This window comes from Entelurus aequoreus, linkage group LG20 (assembly GCF_033978785.1).
Source record: "Entelurus aequoreus isolate RoL-2023_Sb linkage group LG20, RoL_Eaeq_v1.1, whole genome shotgun sequence".
In the NCBI taxonomy this organism is placed as follows: domain Eukaryota; kingdom Metazoa; phylum Chordata; class Actinopteri; order Syngnathiformes; family Syngnathidae; genus Entelurus; species Entelurus aequoreus.
This window is the reverse complement of record NC_084750.1, coordinates 169,413-194,823: the sequence shown is the minus strand read 5'-3', so window position 1 is coordinate 194,823 and position 25,411 is coordinate 169,413. Positions and strand designations below refer to the sequence as shown.

General features: G+C 37.4%; 1 protein-coding gene across 4 annotated transcripts; it reads right to left on the bottom strand.

Moving 5' to 3' along the window:
• Positions 1–6,297: 6,297 nt before the first annotated feature.
• LOC133635748 (neurocalcin-delta B) lies at positions 6,298–23,698 on the bottom strand. 4 transcript variants are annotated; one of them, XM_062029005.1, is made up of 5 exons: positions 23,524–23,698; positions 22,836–22,895; positions 11,452–11,887; positions 10,826–10,931; positions 6,298–7,876 (listed from the first exon to the last, which is right to left on the bottom strand). In XM_062029005.1, the coding sequence occupies exons 3-5, from the start codon at positions 11,827–11,829 to the stop codon at positions 7,782–7,784; spliced, it is 579 nt and encodes a 192-aa protein (XP_061884989.1). In that variant the 5' UTR covers positions 11,830–11,887; positions 22,836–22,895; positions 23,524–23,698; the 3' UTR covers positions 6,298–7,781. The 4 variants fall into 4 exon arrangements, with proteins under 4 accessions (XP_061884989.1, XP_061884990.1, XP_061884988.1 ...); XM_062029006.1 differs by having other exon boundaries at positions 11,452–11,884; XM_062029004.1 differs by lacking the exon at positions 22,836–22,895 and having other exon boundaries at positions 11,452–11,884.
• Positions 23,699–25,411: the final 1,713 nt, after the last annotated feature.

The following is a 25,411-nucleotide window of genomic DNA, read 5'->3' as shown; positions in this document are numbered from 1 at the left end:
ATTTCATTCAACAACGAAGCTGTTGTGTTTTACAAAGAGCCCCAGTGTAATTGTCATCATGGTAATTTTGATTCTGTGACGCTGCCACAGTTATCATGGTCTTAGAATTTGCTCAAACTAAATTGTTACGGCACCTTAACTTCTCATAAAATTCATCAAAAGAGACTTCACAAGAGCTGCATGATTTCTATCGAAAACTCTTATACTCATAAGTTGTCTGTCGGTCGATAAGAGATAAAACAAAGGTGTATGCGGCCCTAAGTATTTCTATCAATCTATAACCCTACATAGGAGAAGCTATACAACACTGACTGAATAATGATTTAGTGTGGATTTTTTATTCTAACATCAGTCTTTTGTAGATGAATGCAACGTCTTATTTTACATTCAATGATGCAGAGTTCATCCAGATTTGATGAGGGTGTGGCATAGCCAGCCAAAAGAACTGATTGATTTATGCTTAAAAAAACACTAAATTATGGATAATATCATCAAACTGATTGAAGGGCAATGGTGTAAAATACAGTACATTTACCTGTCAGAAAAGGAAACACTGTACACTGCTTGGACGGTTTTCTGCTTTTACTATTTTGTTTTGTGATATCAATTAAACTATTCAGTCCACTGAAACAATGTGAGTTATCTTGAGTTTAGACTTTGATATCACTTAATCCCTTATCTGTGATTATGAATTTTGGTCAAATGTTTGTTGAAAGGGTAATAGTTGATAAGGATCACCAAGTATAGCAATAACATGCCTTTGCTTCTTATGCTATTTATGTTGAATAAAACAAAGAAGCTGTCATGTTGCACGTGGTCAAGTCTGACTTTGGTTTGGACTTTTTCTGCCAACCTTCTTTTTGGATCTACTGCATTTTAGTGAGCATTGTCTCAGCAGCACCCTTGCATTTTTAAACTTAAGTGACACGCATGATTTTGAGTTGCGCTGCTTTTTGCTTGCTCCTCGTTATACAATAAAATACTTAATAGAAGCTGTGCCCAGTCAGTTGGGTGACAGGAGACGCCATAGTGGACACAGGCTTTCTGAGCTCCCACCGCAGTAAATATTCTTGCTTATTTGTTTTACTCAACTTACATAGCATAAGAAGCAAAGGATTATCTAGGTAATTACTACTCCGTGAGAATGACACGTTTGAGAATGACACGAAGAAAATAGAAGGGGGACACATTTTATGGCAGCACATAAGTATGCTGAAATAATATGTTCCCCCTATTAACTTTTTTGTGATTAATAAAATGAGTCCAAATTCACAAGTTTTGTTGTTGATGATGCTAAGTATCTATAGAATAAACCACATGAAGTTAGTACATCAATTGAAGAAAATAGAAGGGGGACACATTTTATGGCAGCACATAAGTATGCTGAAATATTATGTTCCCCCTATTAACTTTTTTGGGATCAATAAAATGAGTCCAAATTCACAAGTTTTGTTGTTGGTGATGCTAATTACATACAGAATAAACCACATGAAGTTAGTACATCAATTGAGAAAAATAGAAGGGGGACACATTTTATGGCAGCACATAAGTATGCTGAAATAAAATGTTCCCCCTATTAACTTTTTTGTGATTAATAAAATGAGTCCAAATTCACAAGTTTTGTTGTTGATGATGCTAAGTATATACAGAATAAACCACATGAAGTTATAGTACATCAATTGAGGAAAATAGAAGGGGGACACATTTTATGGCAGCACATGAGTATGCTGAAATATTATGTATCCATACTAACTTTTTTTGTGATTAATAAAATAAGTCCAAATTCACAAGTTTTGTTGTTGGTGATGCTAATTACATACAGAATAAACCACATGAAGTTAGCACATCAATTGAGAAAAATAGAAGGGGGACACATTTTATGGCAGCACATAAGTATGCTGAAATAAAATGTTCCCCCTATTAACTTTTTTGTGATTAATAAAATGAGTCCAAATTCACAAGTTTTGTTGTTGATGATGCTAATTGTATACAGAATAAACCACATGAAGTTAGTACATCAATTGAGGAAAATAGAAGGGGGACACATTTTATGGCAGCACACAAGTATGCTGAAATATTATGTTCCCCCTATTAACTTTTTTGGGATCAATAAAATGAGTCCAAATTCACAAGTTTTGTTGTTGATGATGCTAAGTATAAACAGAATAAGCCACAAAAAGTTAGTACATCAATTGAGGAAAATAGAAGGGGGACATATTTTATGGCAGCACATAAGTTTGCTAAAATATTATGTTCCCCCTACTAACATTTTTTGTGATTAATAAAATACCGGTAAGTCCAAATTCACAAGTTTTGTTGTTGATGATGCTAAGTATATACAGAATAAACCACATGAAGTTATAGTACATCAATTGAGGAAAATAGAAGGGGGACACATTTTATGGCAGCACATGAGTATGCTGAAATATTATGTATCCATACTAACTTTTTTTGTGATTAATAAAATAAGTCCAAATTCACAAGTTTTGTTGTTGGTGATGCTAATTACATACAGAATAAACCACATGAAGTTAGTACATCAATTGAGAAAAATAGAAGGGGGACACATTTTATGGCAGCACATAAGTATGCTGAAATAAAATGTTCCCCCTATTAACTTTTTTGTGATTAATAAAATGAGTCCAAATTCACAAGTTTTGTTGTTGAGGATGCTAATTTTATACAGAATAAACCACATGAAGTTAGTACATCAATTGAGGAAAATAGAAGGGGGACACATTTTATGGCAGCACATAAGTATGCTGAAATAAAATGTTCCCTCTATTAACTTTTTTGTGATTAATAAAATGAGTCCAAATTCACAAGTTTTGTTGTTGATGATGCTAATTTTATACAGAATAAACCACATGAAGTTAGTACATCAATTGAGAAAAATAGAAGGGGGACACATTTTATGGCAGCACATAAGTATGCTGAAATATTATGTATCCCTACTAACTTTTTTGGGATTAATAAAATGAGTCCAAATTCACAAGTTTTGTTGTTGATGATGCTAATTTTATACAGAATAAACCACATGAAGTTAGTACATCAATTGAGGAAAATAGAAGGGGGACACATTTTATGGCAGCACATAAGTATGCTGAAATATTATGTATCCCTACTAACTTTTTTGTGATTAATAAAATGAGTCCAAATTCACAAGTTTTGTTGTTGATGATGCTAAGTATATACAGAATAAACCACATGAAGTTAGTACATCAATTGAGAAAAATAGAAGGGGGACACATTTTATGGCAGCACATAAGTATGCTGAAATAAAATGTTCCCCCTATTAACTTTTTTGTGAGTAATAAAATGACTCCAAATTCACAAGTTTTGTTGTTGATGATGCTAATTTTATACAGAATAAACCACATGAAGTTAGTACATCAATTGAGGAAAATAGAAGGGGGACACATTTTATGGCAGCACATAAGTATGCTGAAATATTATGTATCCCTACTAACTTTTTTGTGATTAATAAAATGAGTCCAAATTCACAAGTTTTGTTGTTGATGATGCTAAGTATATACAGAATAAACCACATGAAGTTAGTACATCAATTGAGAAAAATAGAAGGGGAACACATTTTATGGCAGCACATAAGTATGCTGAAATAATATGTTCCCCCTATTAACTTTTTTGTGATTAATAAAATGAGTCCAAATTCACAAGTTTTGTTGTTGATGATGCTAAGTATCTATAGAATAAACCACATAAAGTTAGTACATCAATTGAAGAAAATAGAAGGGGGACACATTTTATGGCAGCACATAAGTATGCTGAAATATTATGTTCCCCCTATTAACTTTTTTGGGATCAATAAAATGAGTCCAAATTCACAAGTTTTGTTGTTGATGATGCTAAGTATAAACAGAATAAGCCACAAAAAGTTAGTACATCAATTGAGGAAAATAGAAGGGGGACACATTTTATGGCAGCACATAAGTTTGCTAAAATATTATGTTCCCCCTACTAACATTTTTTGTGATTAATAAAATACCGGTAAGTCCAAATTCACAAGTTTTGTTGTTGATGATGCTAAGTATATACAGAATAAACCACATGAAGTTATAGTACATCAATTGAGGAAAATAGAAGGGGGACACATTTTATGGCAGCACATGAGTATGCTGAAATATTATGTATCCATACTAACTTTTTTTGTGATTAATAAAATAAGTCCAAATTCACAAGTTTTGTTGTTGGTGATGCTAATTACATACAGAATAAACCACATGAAGTTAGTACATCAATTGAGAAAAATAGAAGGGGGACACATTTTATGGCAGCACATAAGTATGCTGAAATAAAATGTTCCCCCTATTAACTTTTTTGTGATTAATAAAATGAGTCCAAATTCACAAGTTTTGTTGTTGATGATGCTAATTTTATACAAAATAAACCACATGAAGTTAGTACATCAATTGAGGAAAATAGAAGGGGGACACATTTTATGGCAGCACATAAGTATGCTGAAATATTATGTATCCCTACTAACTTTTTTGTGATTCATAAAATGAGTCCAAATTCACAAGTTTTGTTGTGGATGATGCTAAGTATATACAGAATAAACCACATGAAGTTAGTACATCAATTGGGGAAATTGAAGGGGGACACATTTTATGGCAGCACATAAGTATGCTGAAATATTATGTTCCCCCTACTAACTTTTTTGGGATTAATAAAATGAATCCAAAATCACAAGTTTTGTTGATGATGATGCTAAGTATATACAGAATAAACCACATGAAGTTAGTACATCAATTGAGAAAAATAAAAGGGGGACACATTTTATGGCAGCACATGCGTATGCTGAAATATTATGTTCCCCCTACTAACTTTTTTGTGATTAATCAACCTACCAAGAAAGACTTGTAAAACTCCACTGTGTAGGATGTGAAGCAACATGAAGGTGTTCTGTTTCTTTGATGTATTGTAATCAACAGAAATATATTGTTTTGACCCGAGATCTACAAAGCGAAGAGGAAGCAGGACCTGACTCCCCTCTAGGGACCTCTTCTTTGAACTGTTTTACGACCTTTTTTGTGAACTGTTCTCTAACCAAAGGCGATGGCTGTTTACGACCCCGTCCTTTAGAAACAGTTGTTGCCATGTAATCAGGGAAAGTCCAAATAAAAGAGGAGGCGTACAATCTTTCGTCAGGGGCGTGGGACGACACTGTACAAGGGTACAGTGTCTACGTGTCTCTCCTCAATTGAGCCAAATTTTATTATGTCTCTGTTTAATTCCTTGCTTCTTGTCTTGTTTAATAGATGTCATCAGTGTTTGAACCTGACAGCACCTGTTCAAGAAGTCGCATTAATGGGAAGAAGTATTTTATTTACTACTGGTTAGCTTCAGAATAACAATGTTAATAAAAAGAATAAGAGACTTGTTATACTCTAAAAATGTTGGTCTTACTTAGAAATGCACGCATTTAGTTGTATTCAGTGTTAAAAAATATTATATGGCTCTCACGGAAATACATTTTTAAAATATTTGGCTTTCATGGCTCTCTCAGCCAAAAAGGTTCCCGACCCCTGGTTTAGCAGATGTTTGTCCACCATGATGGATGTGACCTTCTTACTAGCAGCTACAAAAATGAACAATTAGAAGTGTGCGGTGTATCCTTGTTGATTTTCAGCCAATTACGAGGCATGGCTTGGGAAAAAATAAAATTTTTATTTACATTTTATTCATACCCAATTAATTGATTGACCTTCTTGCTAGCTTGACCTCTTCAGGCCCAATCTGTTTGTTTACATGCTTTTTTTATTTATCTTTGCTATTTGGGCTTATTGGACCCTAATTAGAATAAAAACTAAGAATCATCTTTTGATATGATGTACTTAGTCCATAAGTACACAAACGTGTACTTCATATTTAGTGACATGCTAATTCTTATTTTTACACTTTTTTTTTTCCAAATTCCATTGTATGTTATACTCTTCTGACACCACCAGATGGCAGTATAAATGTTCACATAAGCGGCCATAAGACCCCAATTCAGTAGTGTACACAATTTTGGAAATAAGAGCTAAAAGGCGCTGTCCACGCATGTGGCCACTAAGCCTTTTAAAACATGCTAACGCCTCCTACAACAACTTGTGCCTTACAAACTTAATTAACCTGCCACAAGTCAATTCAAGTGTAGCATTTTATTTATAAAATCTCTTTAAAGAGTTATCAAAAAGCAGTTTTTCTTACCTTTTGTTGCCTCATAGCTGTCTGCTATGTACTACATGTTGCACCCTTCTTGAACTCGGTAAAAAAAAAAAGCAATTTTTCCAGTTTGTCTTTATTTAAATAGCAACATGGACATCCTACAGAGAACACATGATGCGTTAACAATACAAAAATCTACAAAAAAATTATAGTGACAGCCGTTTTTTTTTTTTTAAATCTCTTTTGTTTGTTCGACAACTGTACAGTATACATGATACAATACTGCTGTGTATGATTTGAATGATTCATCTATATTTGGCACTTGACCACAAGATGCTAAGGATGTAAAAGGGGTTTGAAGTACCTGATTAGGCACACTAGATTAGGTTTTTCATTCAACTGCAGAAAAACAAAAATCAGGGATGAATACATGGATGGAAATGAACAAATATATATCAGTGAACGCCTGCTTGGTTTAAAATTTGGTGTAAAAAAAAAAAAAAAAAATGGAGGAAAATGTTTCAAAACTTCACCTGAAAGTTGTCAAAGCATGTGGTCCTCTCCTCTTCCACGTGTCTATCATAAATAAAAGTGAATACACTGTACAATATTTTTTCTTCTTTCAAGTAAAAGAAAATAACACAATGCAATAATTTACACATTTAAAATTTTAAAGTGAATCTCATCCATCATAAAATAATACATACTTATAACATTTGTTTTGCTCCACGTGTATTCTGTTTATGTATTTGCCACTTTAAAATGTGTAGTTCAAATTTCAATAAAACAAGGAGGATGCTGTCAAAAATATTCCCTTTCTTATATCCATACAGACTCAAGCCCAAAATTATTAATGATTACTACCATCTTCATGTGACTAAAAACTGTGGAAACATGGCAAATATTTTCCTTTAATTTATCTGTCTTGTTCCTGGATATATTTAAAAAAACATTTTTTTTATATTTGTTTGTGATGATTTAGGGAAAACACAATTTTTTTGCAAGACAATCAATTAGTTTTTAAAATGAATGTTTAGGGTAACATAAACACCCAAGTTCCAGAATAGTCTTGTTAAAATTGTTGATGGCGTTTGTTAGAATGTAGCGCCTCACTGTTAGCTATGTTCCTTCCAAATTATGTAATATTGCTTTTTTGTCTTTTTTTTTTTTTTAAATAATCAAAATATATACTCTTGTTACTTTCTGGTGTCTTTTCAAACTAAAACCAAATAAAAATGGGCTTAACTGCGCGTGGGTTGACGTAACACTCCTCCAAGATGTGCATTAAAAGCATTAAAACCTACATTTCCCAGACGCTCCGGTTTGCGGAAGGAAGAGCAAGCATGGATCCAGTGCCCTTCCGCAGGGGGCAGCAAACATACTTCATAAAAATATGTTTTGGACTGTCTGTTGGATTCAGTTTTTTTCAGAAGTCCTGCATTTGTACCGTGTGAGTGCTGCCATCTGTGCAGCGCTTCCTTCGAGTTGTCCTTCAAGTGTTGATCGACAGCTGGGAGAGGCTTTTTTCTGAAATTTCTTGAACGACGAACTAAACTGCAGTGAAAAAACCCCAAAGAAGATGGGAGAAAATATGAAAGAGTCCTGGCTGTCTACTGGCCAACGCTGCCCGGGTCGCACTGCAGCAGCCGCACGATGGAGGGGTCGTTCTTGGCCCCCTCCACAAACTCCTCCAGGGACAATTTACCTGAAAGACAGGAAGAAGAAACAATCAAATCTCTATCGGTTTGTTTTATCCATAATTATAAATAGAATTTTAAGTCTGAAATGGATTGGAGTAAAATGGAGTAAAAATGTTGTGCACTACTAGGCTGCAACCACAAGAGGTGCTGGTGTGAGTCGTGGCTATTTTGCTGTCTGCAGAAGAACAACGATGATGTTGGCTATACGATCTGTTAGCATAGCATGTCATGTTTCATGAGTGAAACGAATGTTTAAAAAAAGGATTATGGAATCAATTACAAAAATACATTTTTATAAAATGTTTCTTCTATTGAAAACGAATATAAAAATAATATGTATATAAAATGTCTTCTGGGAAGATAAAATAATATATTATGGTAATAATTTTAAGTAAATACATATATTAAAACTAATTTATTTTTTCTAAATCTAACCTCAAAACTCTAACATCTATTTACACACGTGATTTCTATTTTTCAAATTACTTTTTTTTATTTATTTTGTTGGCCATGATTCTTTTGTGTTTTTAATTTTGGTTGTTATGCCTAATTTTGCATGTGTTGAAAAAAACAAATGAAAATTTCCCAAATAATAAATTTTTACCAGCTCATTTATGAAACTATTAAAGCCGCTTATTTATCGTGAAACAAATAAATGATGATACAGTGCTCCTTTTCGAGCACACTATGTTGATGTTTGAAATATATCTATTACCATTGTTTGTTTATTATACAAATGTCGATATTGTTTTGGGGATGCTAATTTTCTTCTTTGAATCGTGTAAATCAGGGGTTCTCAACCAGGGCCCACTCAAATATTAACCCTGAATTAGTCATCTTACTCTTGATTTTAATCATATTCCATAATTATATTTAGCCTACTTACAGTTTAACAAGATACACCCTGTCAAATGATTTGAAAGCATGCGTTAATCACCAAAATATTATCAAGGCTTGAATCTGGCTGATTACAGAAGTAAATACTAAATCAAATATACTGTAAAAGAAGTGACTCATAAAAATAAAGAAAAATAAATTCACCTACAATTATGCAGAGCAAAAATAAATACATCCCAAAAAATGTTTTATCAATAATAATAATGTATATGTTTCTTATATAAATTGTCACTACAATTAAAGTGCATATGAAAATACAGTTTCGCCACTTATTCAGAGGTGTCTCATTTTAGCTCAGGGGCCGCATGGAGGAAAATCTGTACACACGCGGGCCTGACTATTCAAATCATGGCATTAAAACTAAAAAATAAAGACAACTTCAGATTGTTTTCTTTGTCTTACTTTGGCCAAAATAACAAACACATTCTGAACATACTACAATAAAAATATAGAAAAAAATACCGGCAGTGGTAAAGTTTAGATCCATGAAGGAAAGAAGAAAGTGAATGAATGTTTATAACTGAATACATTTACATATGCATAAAAATGTTTGTTTTCAAAACGGTTACAAAAAAGTGGGACCCCAAAAATGTACTGTAGGACCCCATTTTGAAAATTCCTAGCGCCAACACTGATGGAGTATTGGTGCGTGCTAAACAGCAGCAGGCGGCTGTGGCCTGCGGGCCGGATCTAATACTAATCAAATATCATCCCGGGGGCCATAGATAATTCATTCAAGGCCAACGGGCCGGATGGCCTTGACTTTGACACATAGGACTTAAGTCATAACTTTTGTGCTTAAGAAACTTCACTATGACTTTAGCTACCGACTTCTTTTGTTTGATATTTTCATTATTGCCACAAGTGGTGGAAAAGTGTATTAGAACAGATTTTCCTACATTTGAACATATACCGTATTTTCCGGACTATAAGGCGCACTTAAAATCATTTTTTTCTTCCTCAAAACTTAACAGTGCGCCTTTATTTATTTATATATGCACCTTATTGCTTTTTTATTCTGCACTACCATGAGCTGATGTAACGAAATTTCGTTCTTATCTGTGCTGTAAAGTTCAAATTTGAATGACAATAAAAAGGAAGTCTAAGTCTAATAACCCGGTGCGCCTAATGTACGGAATAATTCTGGTTTAATTTACCGACCTCGAAGCAATTTTATTTGGGACATGGTGTAATGATAAGTGTGACCAGTAGATGGCAGTCAAACACAAGAGATACGTGTAGACTGCAATATGATGGCAATATGACGGCAATATGACTCAAGTAAACAACACCAACATTTTATATGTTCCATTGAAAATATAGACCATTACACACAGTGCTCAAAAATCTATCAAAATGTTTTAGTACGACTTTGGTAAGCTATGAAGCCGCACTGCTTGATGGATTGTCTGTGCATTAAACATACAAAAATTATTATGGCGTGTGTAAAAGGTAAGACATATTATCTGGCGTTTTGTTTCGCAATATTATGCAAAAGCAACTTTTCTTACCTTCTGGTACCTGTTGATCTGTATTTGGGATCTACATAAATCCTGAAAAATTGCGCGCGTCCGCCTTTGTAGTCTGTGCCGATAACGTACTCGATAAGTTTCTTCTTTTTCTCGATCTTGTTGTTATGGGACATTCATCCTATGCTGTTGCCATTTCTAATATAAAGTAGTGTAAAGTTCTTACTTATATATGTCAGTAAACTCACCATGAAAGCGCTAAAACATACCGGTGTAGTAAGTTTACATTATTCACCCAAGAACTTTAGTTATTAGAGAGTTCCGGTCGAACGGCCTTGTTGTTGTTTCCGGATGAGGAGATGCTGCTCCGTTATTGATTTAAGTAAAGTCTGAATGTCATTAAAACAGTTAGCTCCATGCGGAAAATACGGTAATATGAAAACAAACACAAAACATAACTTGAATAAACCTGACACACACTTTAAAATGTTTTCTATAAACAGTTGTACAAATTCCCTTATCATAGAGACGATTACGCGTGTTCACATGAGGTAATTTTTGATGTGAGAGAGAGAGAAATGGTCTTACCATCTCGATTTGTGTCCATCTGCCTGAAAATCTTATCTGTGCGCTTCTCAGGCGTCGACTCGTCCTCGGGCATCTTCATCACCGAGGAGACCATCTTGTAAATGGCCTGCAGACGACACAAGTTGTTACACTGTGCAAACTCAGCGACCAGCAGAGAGCACGATCAAGACAACCCTAGACAGGCTGCTGCAGCGAACTAACACAGTAAACATTACCTGTGAATTGAGGTGGCAAAGTTAGCAGGTCAACGTTAGTGGCTCATATTGTGCAGCAGTGAGTGTTGTGTTGTTCTATTGTGCTGCAGTTGTGGAATGTGAAGTGGTTTAGCAGGAAACACTGTTACTTTTGAAATACAATCAATAAAATTGATGTTACACAAATCTTTATTTTGACTAAATTAGTATACAAAAGCAATAAATTATTGTGAGAGGATTCTTGAGAAGGACAAAGGGTGGGCGACGCTAAAAATGCACAGCAGCGGTATGCGGTGCTGAGTCAAGCTGTGGATAAGAGTAGCACCGCTTGCTTCTGGAAATAAAACACCGCAGGAACTGATGCCGTCTAAAATTACACAGCGGTGAAGCGGCGGGCAGCTGAGCAAAACAAACGTCGCATAGCAGACTCACCGTCACGATCTCCAGCATCTCGGCCTTGCTGATGTAGCCGTTGCCGTCCAGGTCGTACATGCTGAACGCCCACTTCAGCTTCTGGTCCAGGCGGCCGCGCGAGGTCACGCTCAGGGCGATGATGAACTCCCGGAAGTCTATGGTGCTGTCCCCGTTGGCGTCGAACGTGCGGAAGACGTGCTCTGCGAACTTGGACGCGTCGCCGTACGGGAAGAAGTTGGCGTAGATCTTCTTGAACTCCTCCATGGAGAGGGCGCCGCTAGGGCAGTCCCGCAGGAAGCCCTTGTACCACTCTGTGATCTCGTGCTCGGTGAAGTCGGTGTTGTCCATCAGGTCCTGCATGACGTCGGGACGCAGCTTGCTGTTCTGTTTTCCCATGGCTGGCGACAACAGTGATGATGGGGCTTGGACAAGAGGGTGGCGGCGATTTCAACTGCTGAAAGAATGACAGAAAACACTGTTGAAAACCAACTCGGCAAGAAGAAACCTCTAACTTAAAGTGAGATGCCCTAAATGTCACCCTAGATTAGAACACCAATCGTAGTAAAAAAATCCATCACTTCCCACTACTGAGAAAAGAGGCCCGCAAACACGGGCTTTACATGACGTTGTGAACAAAAAAATTGTGTTCCTCCTCATCTACACATTAAAATCAGGCCTGGACCTATAAAATGTACACTTTAGTCTTGGCCCTGTGTTCACTCAGTCCTGTTACCTCAACACTTAACCCGCCCCACAGGTCCAAAGGAAGTTGCATCATCATTCAGATCCTCTGCCGGCCGTCAACGACCAAAAGTCAATTGATTAATTTATTTTTGCTGTATATTTGATTATATTTTACCTATGACTAGCATGGGGTGTTAAAATGTCAACACAAAATCAACACAGTCTTGATACCTACAGTATTAATTTGAGGTTATGTTTATTTTTCTAAATATTGTTTTGCAAAATCACTGAAAGGTTCTCAGTGTCAACAGGTTATGAGCTATTTAATGTTCAGTGGAACATCGAATAAAACTATACAGCATTTTTGTAGTTCTGCTAGCTCAATATGCATCCAGAGAAAACAATAGACAAATGATTTGTGGTTTGAAACATTCAGGAAGTATCCACAGCGTTGTCGACACTTGCCTTCTCCCCCTCCCTTCCGCTGCATGGAAAGAAGATCAACTGACAAAGTAAAGTGGATTGAAAAAAAAATTCTTAATCATTGTAGCGACCTCGCTGTTTAGGTTAAGGATTTTGTGATTTCAAACTGTAAGTGCCCCACAAGGCTGTTGACAGTGTAATGAATTACATTTATATAGCGCTTTTTCTCTAGAGACTCAAAGCGCTTCACATAGTGGAACTCATAACTCTACATGTTTAAGCTACATTTAAACCAGTGTAGGTGGCACTGTGAGCAGGTGGGTAAAGTGTGTTGTTCGAGGATACAACGGCAAAGATTTGGATAGCGGAAGCGGAAATCGAACCTGGAACCCTCAAGTTGCTGGCACAGCCACTCTACCAACTGAGCAACGCTGTGTGTTGTTGTTGTTGTTTTGACTTTGTTATTAAATAGAAAGTTGATCCATCACCCCCTTGTTATGTTTGGTTGATATGCAATTATGTACAGTGCTTTATTTTGTGTTCAAACTTTTACGAAAATATGGACTTTTGTTGAGGCTGGAACCCACTTTTCTTGTTTACATTGTTTCTTAGGGAGAAATTTGCTTCAATATACAAACCTCATACTACGTACATACTCAGTCCTGTTACTTTCAGTCCTTTTGACTTATGAGTCACCTTCGACTTGGGATCCTTGTCAAAAATGGAATAAAGTTGCCTGAGATGAGCCAATACGCATTCTGAGCAGTGCATACTGTGTATTATCAGGTTACAAGTTCTTTTGAGAGCTTCATGAGCATTAAAGCTACATACAAACAAAATATGACTTTTTGAAAGCATTTTAAGACTGTCTACATTTTGGACAACACACTTCCAATACGTAACTGTGAGACCTCTGTCACCTGGTGAAATATATGACAATACAGGACCTTGAATGACAAGCAAGTCTTTGATGACCAGCAAAAAAGATAGAGGTTTCTAGGAGAATAACAACGAGTCATTTAACACATGGCTTGTATGTAAAAAAAAAAAAAAAAAAAAAAAAAAAAATGTACCACTCAAGTGCGTTTGTTTGCGGCAGGTACTCAAACCCACATCCTCTGCAGCAATATCTATTTTGGGTTATAGTCGCAGGGGATCACGTCTCAAGCAATGCAAAGCACAGCAACAGCTAGCAGCTTATGGTTTGCTTGTCAACCTTCAATTAAATACAAAATTAAGGACTTTTCAGTTTAACATTTCCTTTCATCTTCCGCCCCTGTTGGTTCTATAATCTGCTAAACTCAAAGCACAATAATGGTTGTGTCTCTTGCAGCCCTTAAAACGTTTTAGGTGGCAGCGTGACAAGAAAATTAACACCTGTTTGCATACTCATCATCGAGTCAACAGCTAAGGCGACGCGGGTGGACAAACTAAAATCCTAATAGTTTATTTCAGCAAGGCAACTTGCACAATCGTACATGTTAATTAGCATAAATAGCAAGAATCCAGTAGAAGGGGAATGTAAGGAAGAAGGATCCCTAGGCAAGCAAAGTTAGCATGTCAAGATCAACCAAGTCCATCAAATTTTAATTACATATATCCCTTCATCACGAGTGCCTCAAAGTTCTTCAAACACTCATAACCACATACCCCGATCTATACCCACATCCGGGATAGAAAAAACTCCAAGCACCACAGATGGGGAAAAAGAAGAAACCTTGAGATGGGATCGCAGATGTAGGCACCCCCCTTACAGGGTGACCGGCTGCAATGGATGTCAAATGGGTACAGTTTTTAAATTGTTAAATTAATTCATTGTTGCAGGGGAACTGCAGTTTTTTAAAATGTTGCCTATCGTTTCCAATCTTTATGAAAGATAAGGTGATGGATGTATTTTTTTATGTTTTCTAACTTGTGAATAAACATAAATAAAAGTCCCCTTTCAATAGAGCGAACGGGGGGTCCTCTATTCCGCCCATAAAACCCAATAAAAAACCATCCAAAAACCGCCAACAATCCTCGATTTTGCGACTTCAATATTACCCAAGTACTAGTGATATTGTTATTATATGCGCTAACACAGACAGACTATTTATAGCGGCGCCGTGATCACTAGCTTATGCTGCTATGTTGACAATCATTTGCTGGTGAGCTGCTTTCTCGCGTCGGAATTCGTGGAAGTTTATTCTAGGTCATAAATAATGGCTCTCACTTTGATAGTAGAAGAATGAGGACGTAATCCAACAAGTTGGTACACTTTGACAGCCAATTTAGACTCGGAAATGGCGAGAACGACACAAAAAGACACTTGGTTCCACCCCACTTTTCTTTGTGAGGATTATGAGTCATTCTTCATATAAACGGGAATATAACAACATCCCATCAGTCGGCATCCTACAACAGCAGACAATGTACAATAAGTGATATTTTATTATGTTTGTTTTCTCATGAAGTCTATAGTTACTGGTAATCAGTGATGTTGTTGTTGAAGAAAAAAGTGAACGTTGTGATGTGTTTCTGAAATTAAAATGAGCAAAATACTTAAAAAATACATGTTATTAGTATAACTGTGCTTGCTACTACATTACATATACACTTACAGCATGTATACACATTTTTAATGGAGGTGTTTGGCTGTTTTTTTAAAGGCTTTATAGGCACGACTCCCGTAGGCTCCATTGTTTGCGGACTTTTGATGCATTTATTTACTATTTAGAATACATAAAAAAAAAACACCTGTCTTACATAAGAATTGTGAATGATAGGCAAATTTCCAAAAAAAAGTGCAGTTCCCCTTTAAATTAACAGATAAAGTGGGAGTCCAGTCCATCAGGAAACCAACAGATAGTCTTCTTCCAGGCTCACACAGAAATGTCTATAGCTGTGTAAGGAAGAGTAGTTCAAAGAGTGGTCCACCTCGGGTCTATTGTATGTATTTGTACATGAGTATGTGTGCACAAGTTACTGGAGTTCCTCTATTTGTCACAGTTGGCTCAAAATACAATAAAAAAAAACTTGCACTGAACCTTGGGTTACTAATCAAACAACTTTGGGATAAACTAGAAGAAGAGATTAAGGCAGAGCTCGCCATGAACACAAAGCTACCAAAGAACATTTGACAACCTCAAGCTTTAGGCGCATTCTAAAAAAGAAGAGATGAGGATGTTCAGAGCGCCACTGAACATCCCTCCAAGCAGACGCCATAAGTAACTCTGCTATTTCTGCCCACAATTAACCGCTAAGACTATTACCTGCGATGGACCCTTGTTATGCAACAGCGGCTTTTGCCGAGACAGAACACACGGTGGTAGGATCACATGGTCCAGTCGGGCGGCCGCATGTGTGGATCGGCCTCTTAAGGTTTAAAGCCAAGCGCCAAAGGTGGCTTGCTTTACACGTTTTAACATGCCTGCGAGGCAAAGGACAGCTGAGAGGACGTCAGTGGGCTTAACGCCAGGACAGGCTTTCACTTTGACTTTATCACACCACCCGGGCATAAAATCAGCCTGATAAAATCTCCAGTCAATAATAACGACTCTGAAGCCCTGAAATATTATTATACATCCAAGTTGCCATTATTACACAAACATTTCTAACTTGCTTCCTACAAAAAACTAAAAAAATAATTAGGGTGGATTCCGATAAAACTGCCAATATAGAGGTTTTGTCAACATTGCATATTTGGCAGTTTCTTTAATTAATATATATACATGACTCAATATATACATGATGTGGGTGTCGGAACAAGTGACATCTTACATAAAGGATGGGTTTATGCAAATTAACAATTTTACCACCTGCAGTCAATCAGTGAAAAACTTAGAACACCCCATTGTCTTCTAATCTGTTAATTGTACAGGGAAAACAGGGAAAACATAAACCCCTAATGTGTTGCTTGAGCTCGTATTTACCCCGCAAATACACCACATGATAAATTAGATTGACATGACATTTTGCACGCAGCGCAACAAAACACTCACTGTAACTTTAGGGCGCTTCGCGGTACCGCTACATAATTTGGTCCACAGGCACACGACAAACACCTGTGTAAAATTTGAACAAGATTGGTACAAAAACATGGCCACAATTAAGCACAACCTTCTTATTTACCTAGCAAATAATTGCCCACAAGTCACTGCTAATGATGATCAAACTCTGAGGATGTCTGTATTACGTGCAACAATTATTTCGATTGGAAAAAAGCTTTGCTTAATGAGTGCAGCTAAGAAAACTTTATAAAAACAGGCTCGAAAGGAGTCCTTGGAACTTTAAACATGTACACAGAATGCAAATAGTGTGCGGGTGCGTTCATTTTAAATATGCACATATGTAAAAAAAAAAAAAAATGCAATTTCAATGTTTATGAAGTATATATAATAGACAAAGAGAATACAGGTTATGGCAAATAAATAAAATGTTTATTTCGAATATTTTCCCTAAGATACGCATTGAGGCTATGAAGTGTGTTCTTCCGATTACTCGATTAATCGAACAAACTAATAAAAAGATTACTCAAATACTAAAGTAATATATGTATATATGTGGGGGGCGCAAAAAATGTCATAAAAACTCAAGACTATAACGATATTATTCAGTAGTGCTTATGGGTACTGTTATGCTATGTTTACAATAATAATAACATTTTAATAACATTAATCACAAAAACAAAGACCTGCAAAAACATTGCAGTTGTCCTGTTTTCAGTTTAAAATGCAAAAGCTCATTGAATTGGTTTTTCGCACCACAAGACAGTAAAAGACTTTGGCGTCTTTACCTGGAACACCTTATGTAACCATCAGAAGTGTCCTTTTATATCCTGCAGGTACATCTTAAGTAAAGAGCACCGTTGTTAATCCGAGAACTGCTAAGACTAAGACAGGTGAAGGAGGCTGACGATGCAGATAATGCAGGAAAGCTAATGACATATAAACAACATTATCAATCAAGGGACCTTTTTTAGGACTAACATCCCAGTCCAGGTCTGAATGTCTATCCTAATGTCTAGTCTTGGTTTTGTCCCTCCAGTAGGTGATACATAGTGCACTTCAAAAAGTCCAGCAGCCATCAGCGCAATTCAAAGCCGAATAGCTCGGGTCATGCTCACGTTTCGTTTTACGTAGCTGTCCAGTGAAGCATGACTGCTTGCTTATTCGAGGGCAACCCGATCTGCCGTGTAAGGTCAGGAGCCGGTCCAACCTGCAGGAGGACAGCCCCAGGAAGACACTGAAGCATGAGGCGGACATTGGAGGTGCTTGGTTCCAGTAATAATAATACAAATAATATTTTTTCTCTGGTTTAAAACTCATCTTTGATGGGCTTGTACACGTAGTCTTTGGTTTGGCGCTTTCTTCTCACACCAACAAATCCAAGCCAACCTAATGTGCCTCACGTGAGATTACTCAAGAACAGGAAGAAACATATTGTAAGGCACACCGAGTAAAAGGGTGCACCTCAAACAAAACTGGCCTTTGTTATTAATTTTAATAATTATGTAGACCAATGGTCTGCAACCTTCTTGAGCATAGGGAGCAGCTTGTTTCTGTTTAATCTCTTATGGACTGGTGAAGAAAAGCAAAATATCAGATTACAATATAATGACTGACATGTAATTGGATGGAAACGGCAACATTTTAAAGGATATTATGGAATGTGATGGATACTTCCTTTTCACATGAATGAAAATCGGATAGAACAACAACCTTCTTCATGCTCACAATATCAATTCAACAATTTGCCACATTATTAGCATGTCTGGAAGCAACAAAATCACATTTTAAAATAGCAGAATCCCGTTTTGGTTTTATTATTTATACATAGTGCAAATGTTTAGTGTGCAATATTATGCATTATTTATTACTCATTTTTAGGTTTTCATTACGTCTTACTTTTGTTACTGTATGTCAGGGATGAGTGCACAAATTGAGAAATAAAGACGATACTTTCTTTCAGCATGAAGTGCTGCCAAGCAAACCCCGAAAGAAAAATGTTGAAATCAAGACGACATTTTCTGCAATTGGGTGCATTTCTACACTATATTTTACCTACCAACTTCTTTTGGTACCACAAAACATTTTTTTGAAGATAATTAACTAACATAACTATAATTTAAAATCCCTCCATCCATCCATCCATTTTCTACCGCTTATTCCTTTCGGGGTCGCGTGGGGCGCTGCAGCATATCTCAGCTACAATCGGGCGGAAGGCGGGGTACACCCTGGACAAGTCGCCACCTCATCGCAGGGCCAACAAAGATAGACAGACAACATTCACACTCACATTCACACACTAGGGCCAATTTAGTGTTGCCAATCAACCTATCCCCAGGTGCATGTCTTTGGAGGTGGGAAGAAGCCGGAGTACCCGGAGGGAACCTACGCATTCACGGGGAGGACATGCAAACTCCACACAGAAAGATCCAGAGGCCGGGATTGAACTCACGACTACTCAGGACCTTCGTATTGTGAGGCAGACACACTAACCCATCTTCCACCGTGCTGCCCTATGATTTAAAAATAATAATTTAAAATGTGATGTAAAATTCTATAACATGCATGCAAGGAACTCAGAAAATGTTTACCATTTTGCAACTTTATCGTGTCACCATGCCCTCTCGGGGTAACATACTTCCGGGTGTTGTGACAAATTTGTAAACAAAACGTCATGTCAAAAACATACTTTCTTGCTGGCTACTAATAAATACTGTAGAACTACAACTGGTTCGGAACTAACAATGTTTGCATTGTAATCATCCAAATATGATTATCAGCAAAGAAGACAGTGGCTCGGAGTGCGAACGGAGGCGACAACAAGTAAGCTAGCTAGATGGTTGACTAGATGGTTCGCTAACTAGCCAGCTTGTTTTAAAGCTTCTGAGACTGTCTCTCTGTCCTGCAACTCAGTGCGGCGTTTAGGTAAGATGAACAGCGAGTGCCTGCGGCGTATTTTGTAAATTTTGCAAATTTTGTTTGGATCATATTTTCATTGATATTTCATTTTAAAAAACGGGAAAGTGATATTTTGACAAAAAATGTAGGTTTAAAAACGCATATTTCCGTCTTTTCGCTGACATTTCACATGCTTGGTACTGTATGTAAAATCAATCTGCACCACAACCACATAATGTTCCCGTTGTGGCAAAAATAAAGTCTATCCTATCCTATTACCAAATTGATGTTTCTTCTTCCTGTGCATGAATGTACTGTTGAGTGAAAAGATGTGCCATGTTTTAAACTTGATGGGTGAGTTTTGTTCTATTTATTTCTATCAAGAAAGTCCCCAATCAACTGTCCTCCTGGAACCTGCCATGAAGAACGGCAGAAAAACCTTTGAACGTTTGCTTTAAAGCATAAAAATGTTTCATTCTCAGCAAGAAATTGGTTGGTTATTTACATTTTCTGCTAAATTGTGTAGCTCTACTAACCATGCGCTAAACAAAAGATCTGGTCACATGCTACCTGTACTTATGTCAGGCTTATGAATTTAGAATCTAATCTGATCCGTTCAATTAGCAGTTGGATGGCCTTTTACTCCCACATTCAAGCCATACCAGAAATCCTTTGGAACCGTGCCTAACCCTTGATCCGGACCTGAGTGCAATAACTGTCTTCAGACCTGACCGAACGAGAAATAAGCGTGTGAAAGCACGGCAAGTTCATTAATCTCTCCATCGAGCTGTAGCAGTTCTTGTAAGAGCACTGGAACTCTTCTTGTATATGGTTGAATACTTACAGTAAAAGTTTAAGATGACACCCTGAGAAAAAGCCACTCCTCCATTGCATTGCATACACACTGTACCACTTCCTGTCACATTTCCTTATGTCTTCCATCACTCGTGCATCCACTGATTCGTCATCATTCCTAAACGTAAAACCTAGAAATATATGCAGCCTCATCATAATCCCCCACACAAGGACAGAGTTGCATTGTCTGGCTTTTTTCGTCACAACAGAGACGCCTTTATGACGACGGGGGAGTCGGCGGTCGAGACAACATCTGCAAGCGGGCAGCTGACAAACACTCACAGCAAACTGCCACTGATCGCACAAAGAGGACAGTGTTTGCGTTAGGCCTCGTTCAAGTCTAGGGAACTCATGACCCATAATATAGTTCTCTGCGTTACTCGCCCTCTTTCTGCAGAGGACACACATAGCAGACCAGACAAGAGAAAAGAAGGCTGCCAATGCGGACAGAAACCAAACTGACGGAAATAGAACGGATGCTCAAATTTAGCGCATGTTTTGATCCAGCCGTTTGGAAGGAAGTCTTCCGACACCAAAGGGGTTATTATCTTCCAACTCCACCAGCAATTAAACTGGCATTGGCTTTTTTTTTTTTTTCATATTGTAACTTCAAGCCTTTATTAGGCCCACTCCCATAAATCTTAATCCAATGCTAATAAAGATGTGGTACAAACATCTACACATGTAAACAAACGTGTGTATTATTGTGGTTGTGGAGTTTGCAGTTGTGTGTGTAATAGTTAAGTGGCCATGATGTTGTGTCAATCAAAAGATGGCAACGGAGTGTGTGGGTATTATGTGTTGTTACCCAACGGGTACTAAAGATCAACTCAAAGATCACATTGGATTAATTTATTTATATGTAAAAACTGGACCCACTTGTAACAGCTTGATGGTAGCATTGCCATTCTGACCCCAGCAAGTTAAAGACTCTTGTAAACCAATCTAAGTCTAAGAGTAGATCTGACCAATCTAAGTCTAGGAGCATGAACTGATAAAGCCTACTCGGATGAGAGGCGAAACGCCTTCTAATACAAACCAAATAGTCCAGTAGCGTTCCATTTAATGCCCTGAGATTACAATGACCAGGACGAATGAGAACATTCATAGATATCTTGTAAATTCTAAATTTCGCAATGAATTTAAAGAGTTTAAAGGGAAACTGCACTTTTTTTTTTAAATATATATTTTTTTTTTGTATGAAATTAATACACTAACTAGTAAATCATTGTTCCAAAGTTTCCTTACAACAGAGCTTAAGGGAGTCACTCTATTCTGCTAGTAAAGCGCTTAAAAAAACATCCAAACACTTCCATCAACATTTTATATACAATTTGTAAATATATATATGTAATGTAGTAACAGGCATATTTATAATAATATGTAATATTTACATATGTTGCTCACTTTAAGCATACGGCAGCGCATTAATCACAATGTTCGCTTTTTCCTTGAACAAAAACAACTATTACTAATCATGGCACACTTCATGAGAGCCAACAAACATTATTAAACATCACTTACTCTACAATTTCTGCTTTCACTGGGATGCCGACCGATAGGATATTCATACATTTCTGTTTGGATGAAGAATGACTTATAATTCTCGCGAAGGTCTAAATTGGCTGTCAAAGTGTACCAATTTTTCTGTTTATGGCCACAACATTTTACTATCAAAGAGAAAGGTGTGATTTGTAATCTGGAATTAACTTTCACAAGCTCAGAGGCGAGAAAGCAGCTCACCAGCTGACGATGTCAGTACAACAATGTAAGATAGTTACCCTTCCTGATCAATGATTCACTAAAAATAGGTCCTTGACGTGAGCGTTTATAATAACAATATTGCTAATACTTGGTGAATATTGAAGTCATGAAACGTATATGGAGTATTGTTGGCGTTTTTTGGATGTTTATTATTGGGTTTTATGGTCGAAATAGACGCAATGATGTCATGACTTTTGTAAGCAGACTTTTATTTACGTTTATCCATGTGTTAGAATGCATAAAAAAAGACATTGTGAATGAAGGATTGTGAATTATAGGCAAACGTCCCAAAAAAAAGTGTTGTTCTCCTCTAAAAGCGACAGTTTAGTTTAGCAGCTCTCTGTGTGCAATTTTTACTTTTCACCCGCAGGCTCAATGCTTCTGTATATATGTACTGTATATAGTATAATATTTAAAAAACACATTCAGAACATTCGTTCTCAGGACTGGACTGTGCACCTTACCTCCTTTTGCATTATGTTTCTTTTTCTTTCCTTTCTATGTTTTGCATATTTGTAGACTGTCGCACTGATATGGAGTTGCTTTAAATCTCATTGTACCTGTGTATATTGACAATAAAAGGCATTATATTCTATATTCTAAAAGTAGTAGGAGTAAAGTTGGACAAACTTCTCATCTGAAATATTGGACCCACTTTTAACAGCTTGATTACACGATTGTACATCTAAACATGGACCACCTACAGGTTAACATTCCTTAAACATGTTCTGCCCAGCTAAAATTTCAATTTACTTAGAGATGTATAAGTTTTCAAATGCATTTTTGTCCTACATTTTCGACTGTTGTTGTTGTTTCCTTTCTCTTCTGCAGTAAGGTCGAGTTGTTGTCACACTGGAAGACAGAAATTACTTTATTTGTATGTTATTACAATTATGGGACCCACTTTTAACTGGTTGATGATGCGATTGAAAGGTTAAAGGGCTTCAAAGCATGTAGCGTACTTGATTAAGCTACAATTAATTAATTTAAAGATTAGTGGTGTTTTTAAATGCCTTTTGCTCATCCTTTACTGTTGTTGTGTGTAACTACTAATTCCAAGTAGGTCTTCTGCAAACATGCTCATGCAAAACAAACACAAGTGTGTTTTTTAGCATTCGACTCCCATATAATCCCCACAGTGGACACTGGTATGTAGATGCGTGTAAATTGTAATTAAGTGGGAGGAAAAGGCAACAAGGCTCCCCTCTGTGCAGCAGCATGGGAGCCACAAGTAGGAGCAGCCTCATCCGATTAGAAAAAAAAGAAGTAGGTAAAGCTTTAACCGCTCTAAGCATCTTCTAGAAAGCGCTTTAGTGTGTGTGACTAAAATAAACTTTAGGTAAACTTTAGATCAACAAAAAGGCCTCGTCAGCCCACCTGAGCCGCGAAAAGTAAAAACTAAACTAAACCGGAAGCGAACACCGCGGCGGCGGAGAAAAGGGAAAAAGAGGGTGGGAAGGTGGAATTAGCAAAAACTTACCTCGCTTTAAAGTCGCTGTGTAGAGCCTCGAGAAAGTCTTGCTAGTGGCCCATTACCTGGCGAAAAGTTCCCGATACGACAAAAGGTTTGCCGAAGACACAAGGGAGCTGCGGTCGCTCGGCTGCTCTCGGTTCAAACTCCAGCTCGTCGGTGTTCGCCTTCTGCCGGAGGAGAGCAGAGCAAGCCTCTCGCTGTGACGTCACCGCACGTGATCTAGAAGGCGACCAATGAGAGGACGCGTTGGCCCTGGCAACACAAAAGTAACCCGGCGGTCAGTTCAATGTACACACGACTGGCCCCAACATTAGGTACAGTGGCCCCATTGACTATAACTTAAGTTTAGATAGATAGATAGATAGATAGATAGATAGATAGATAGATAGATAGATAGATAGATAGATAGATAGATAGATAGATAGATAGATAGATAGATAGATAGATAGATAGATAGATAGATAGATAGATAGATAGATAGATAGATAGATAGATAGATAGACTATATTGCCAAAAGTATTTGGTCACCTGCCTTTACTCACACATGAACTTGAAGTGCCATCCCATGGAATTGTCCAAAATGTTTTGGTATCCTGGAGCATTCAAAGTTCCTTTCACTGGAACTAAGGGGCCAAGCCCAACTCCTGAAGAACAACCCCACACCATAATTCCTCCTCCACCAAATTTCACACTCGGCACAATGCGGTCCGAAATGTAGCGTTCTCCTGGCAACCTCCAAACCCAGACTAGTCCAACAGATTGCCAGATGAAAAAGTGTGATTCATCACTCCAGAGAAGGGGTCTCCACTATACTAGAGTCCAGTGGCGACGTGCTTTACACCACTGCATCCCACGCTTTGCATTGGACTTGGTGATGTATGGCTTAGATGCAGCTGCTCGGCCATGGAAACCCATTCCTTTAAGCTTTCTGCGTACTGTACGTGGGCTAATTGGAAGGTCACATGAAGTTTGGAGTTCTGTAGCAACTGACTGTGCAGAAAGTCTTTGCACTATGCGCTTCAGCATCCGCTGACCCCTCTCTGTTAGTTTACGTGGCCTACCACTTGGTGGCTGACTTGCTGTTGTTCCCAAACTCTTCACTTTTCTTATAATAAAGTTGACTTTGGAATATTTAGAAGCGAGGAAATTTCACGACTGGATTTGTTGCACAGGTGGCATCCTATGACAGTTCCACGCTGGAAATCACTGAGAGTGGCCCATTATTTCACAAATGTTTGTAGAAACAGTCTCCATGCCTAAGTGCTTGATTTTATACGAGGGGGCCAAGTGATTAGGGCACCTGATTCTCATAATTTGGATAGGTGGCCAAATACTTTTGGCAATATAGTGTAGATAGATAGATTGTACTTTATTGATTCCTTCAGGAGAGTTCCCTCAGGGAAAATTTAAATTCCAGCAGCAGTGTACAGAATTGAGATATAATTTATAAAGTAAATAATGGAGGTATAAATAGTAATAAAATAGAAAAATAAAACAATAAGAATACAAATAAAAAGTAACAATAAGAAAAAATATACAACAGTTAAAATAAGAATATAACAGGAGAAACTAGGCAGTAGTGACCATGTTATGAAAATTAAAAAAAAGTAGAAAAACGGTAACAGTGTCGATTATATGAAAGATGTGATGTGTCCCTCAGGGTACTTCGGCTTCGTCTCACCTCCAAAAACATGCACCTGGGGATAGGTTGATTGGCAACACTAAATTGACCCTAGTGCGTGAATGTGAATGTTGTCTGTCTATCTGTGTTGGCCCTGTGATGAGGTGGCGACTTGTCCAGTGTGTACCCCGCCTTCCACCCAAATGCCAAATTACATCCATTTTCTACCGCTTGTCCCATTCAGGGTTGCGGGGGGTGCTGGAGCCACCCTGG

Coding starts and splice junctions, on each gene's coding strand:
- LOC133635748 (XM_062029005.1), bottom strand. CDS start 11,829: ATGGGAAAACAGAACAGCAAGCTGCGTCCCGACGTCATGCAGGACCTG. Junction 10,932..11,451: donor AGATGCTGGAGATCGTGACG/GTGAGTCTGCTA, acceptor TGTCGTCTGCAG/GCCATTTACAAGATGGTCTC. Junction 7,877..10,825: donor GATGGACACAAATCGAGATG/GTAAGACCATTT, acceptor CCTGTCTTTCAG/GTAAATTGTCCCTGGAGGAG.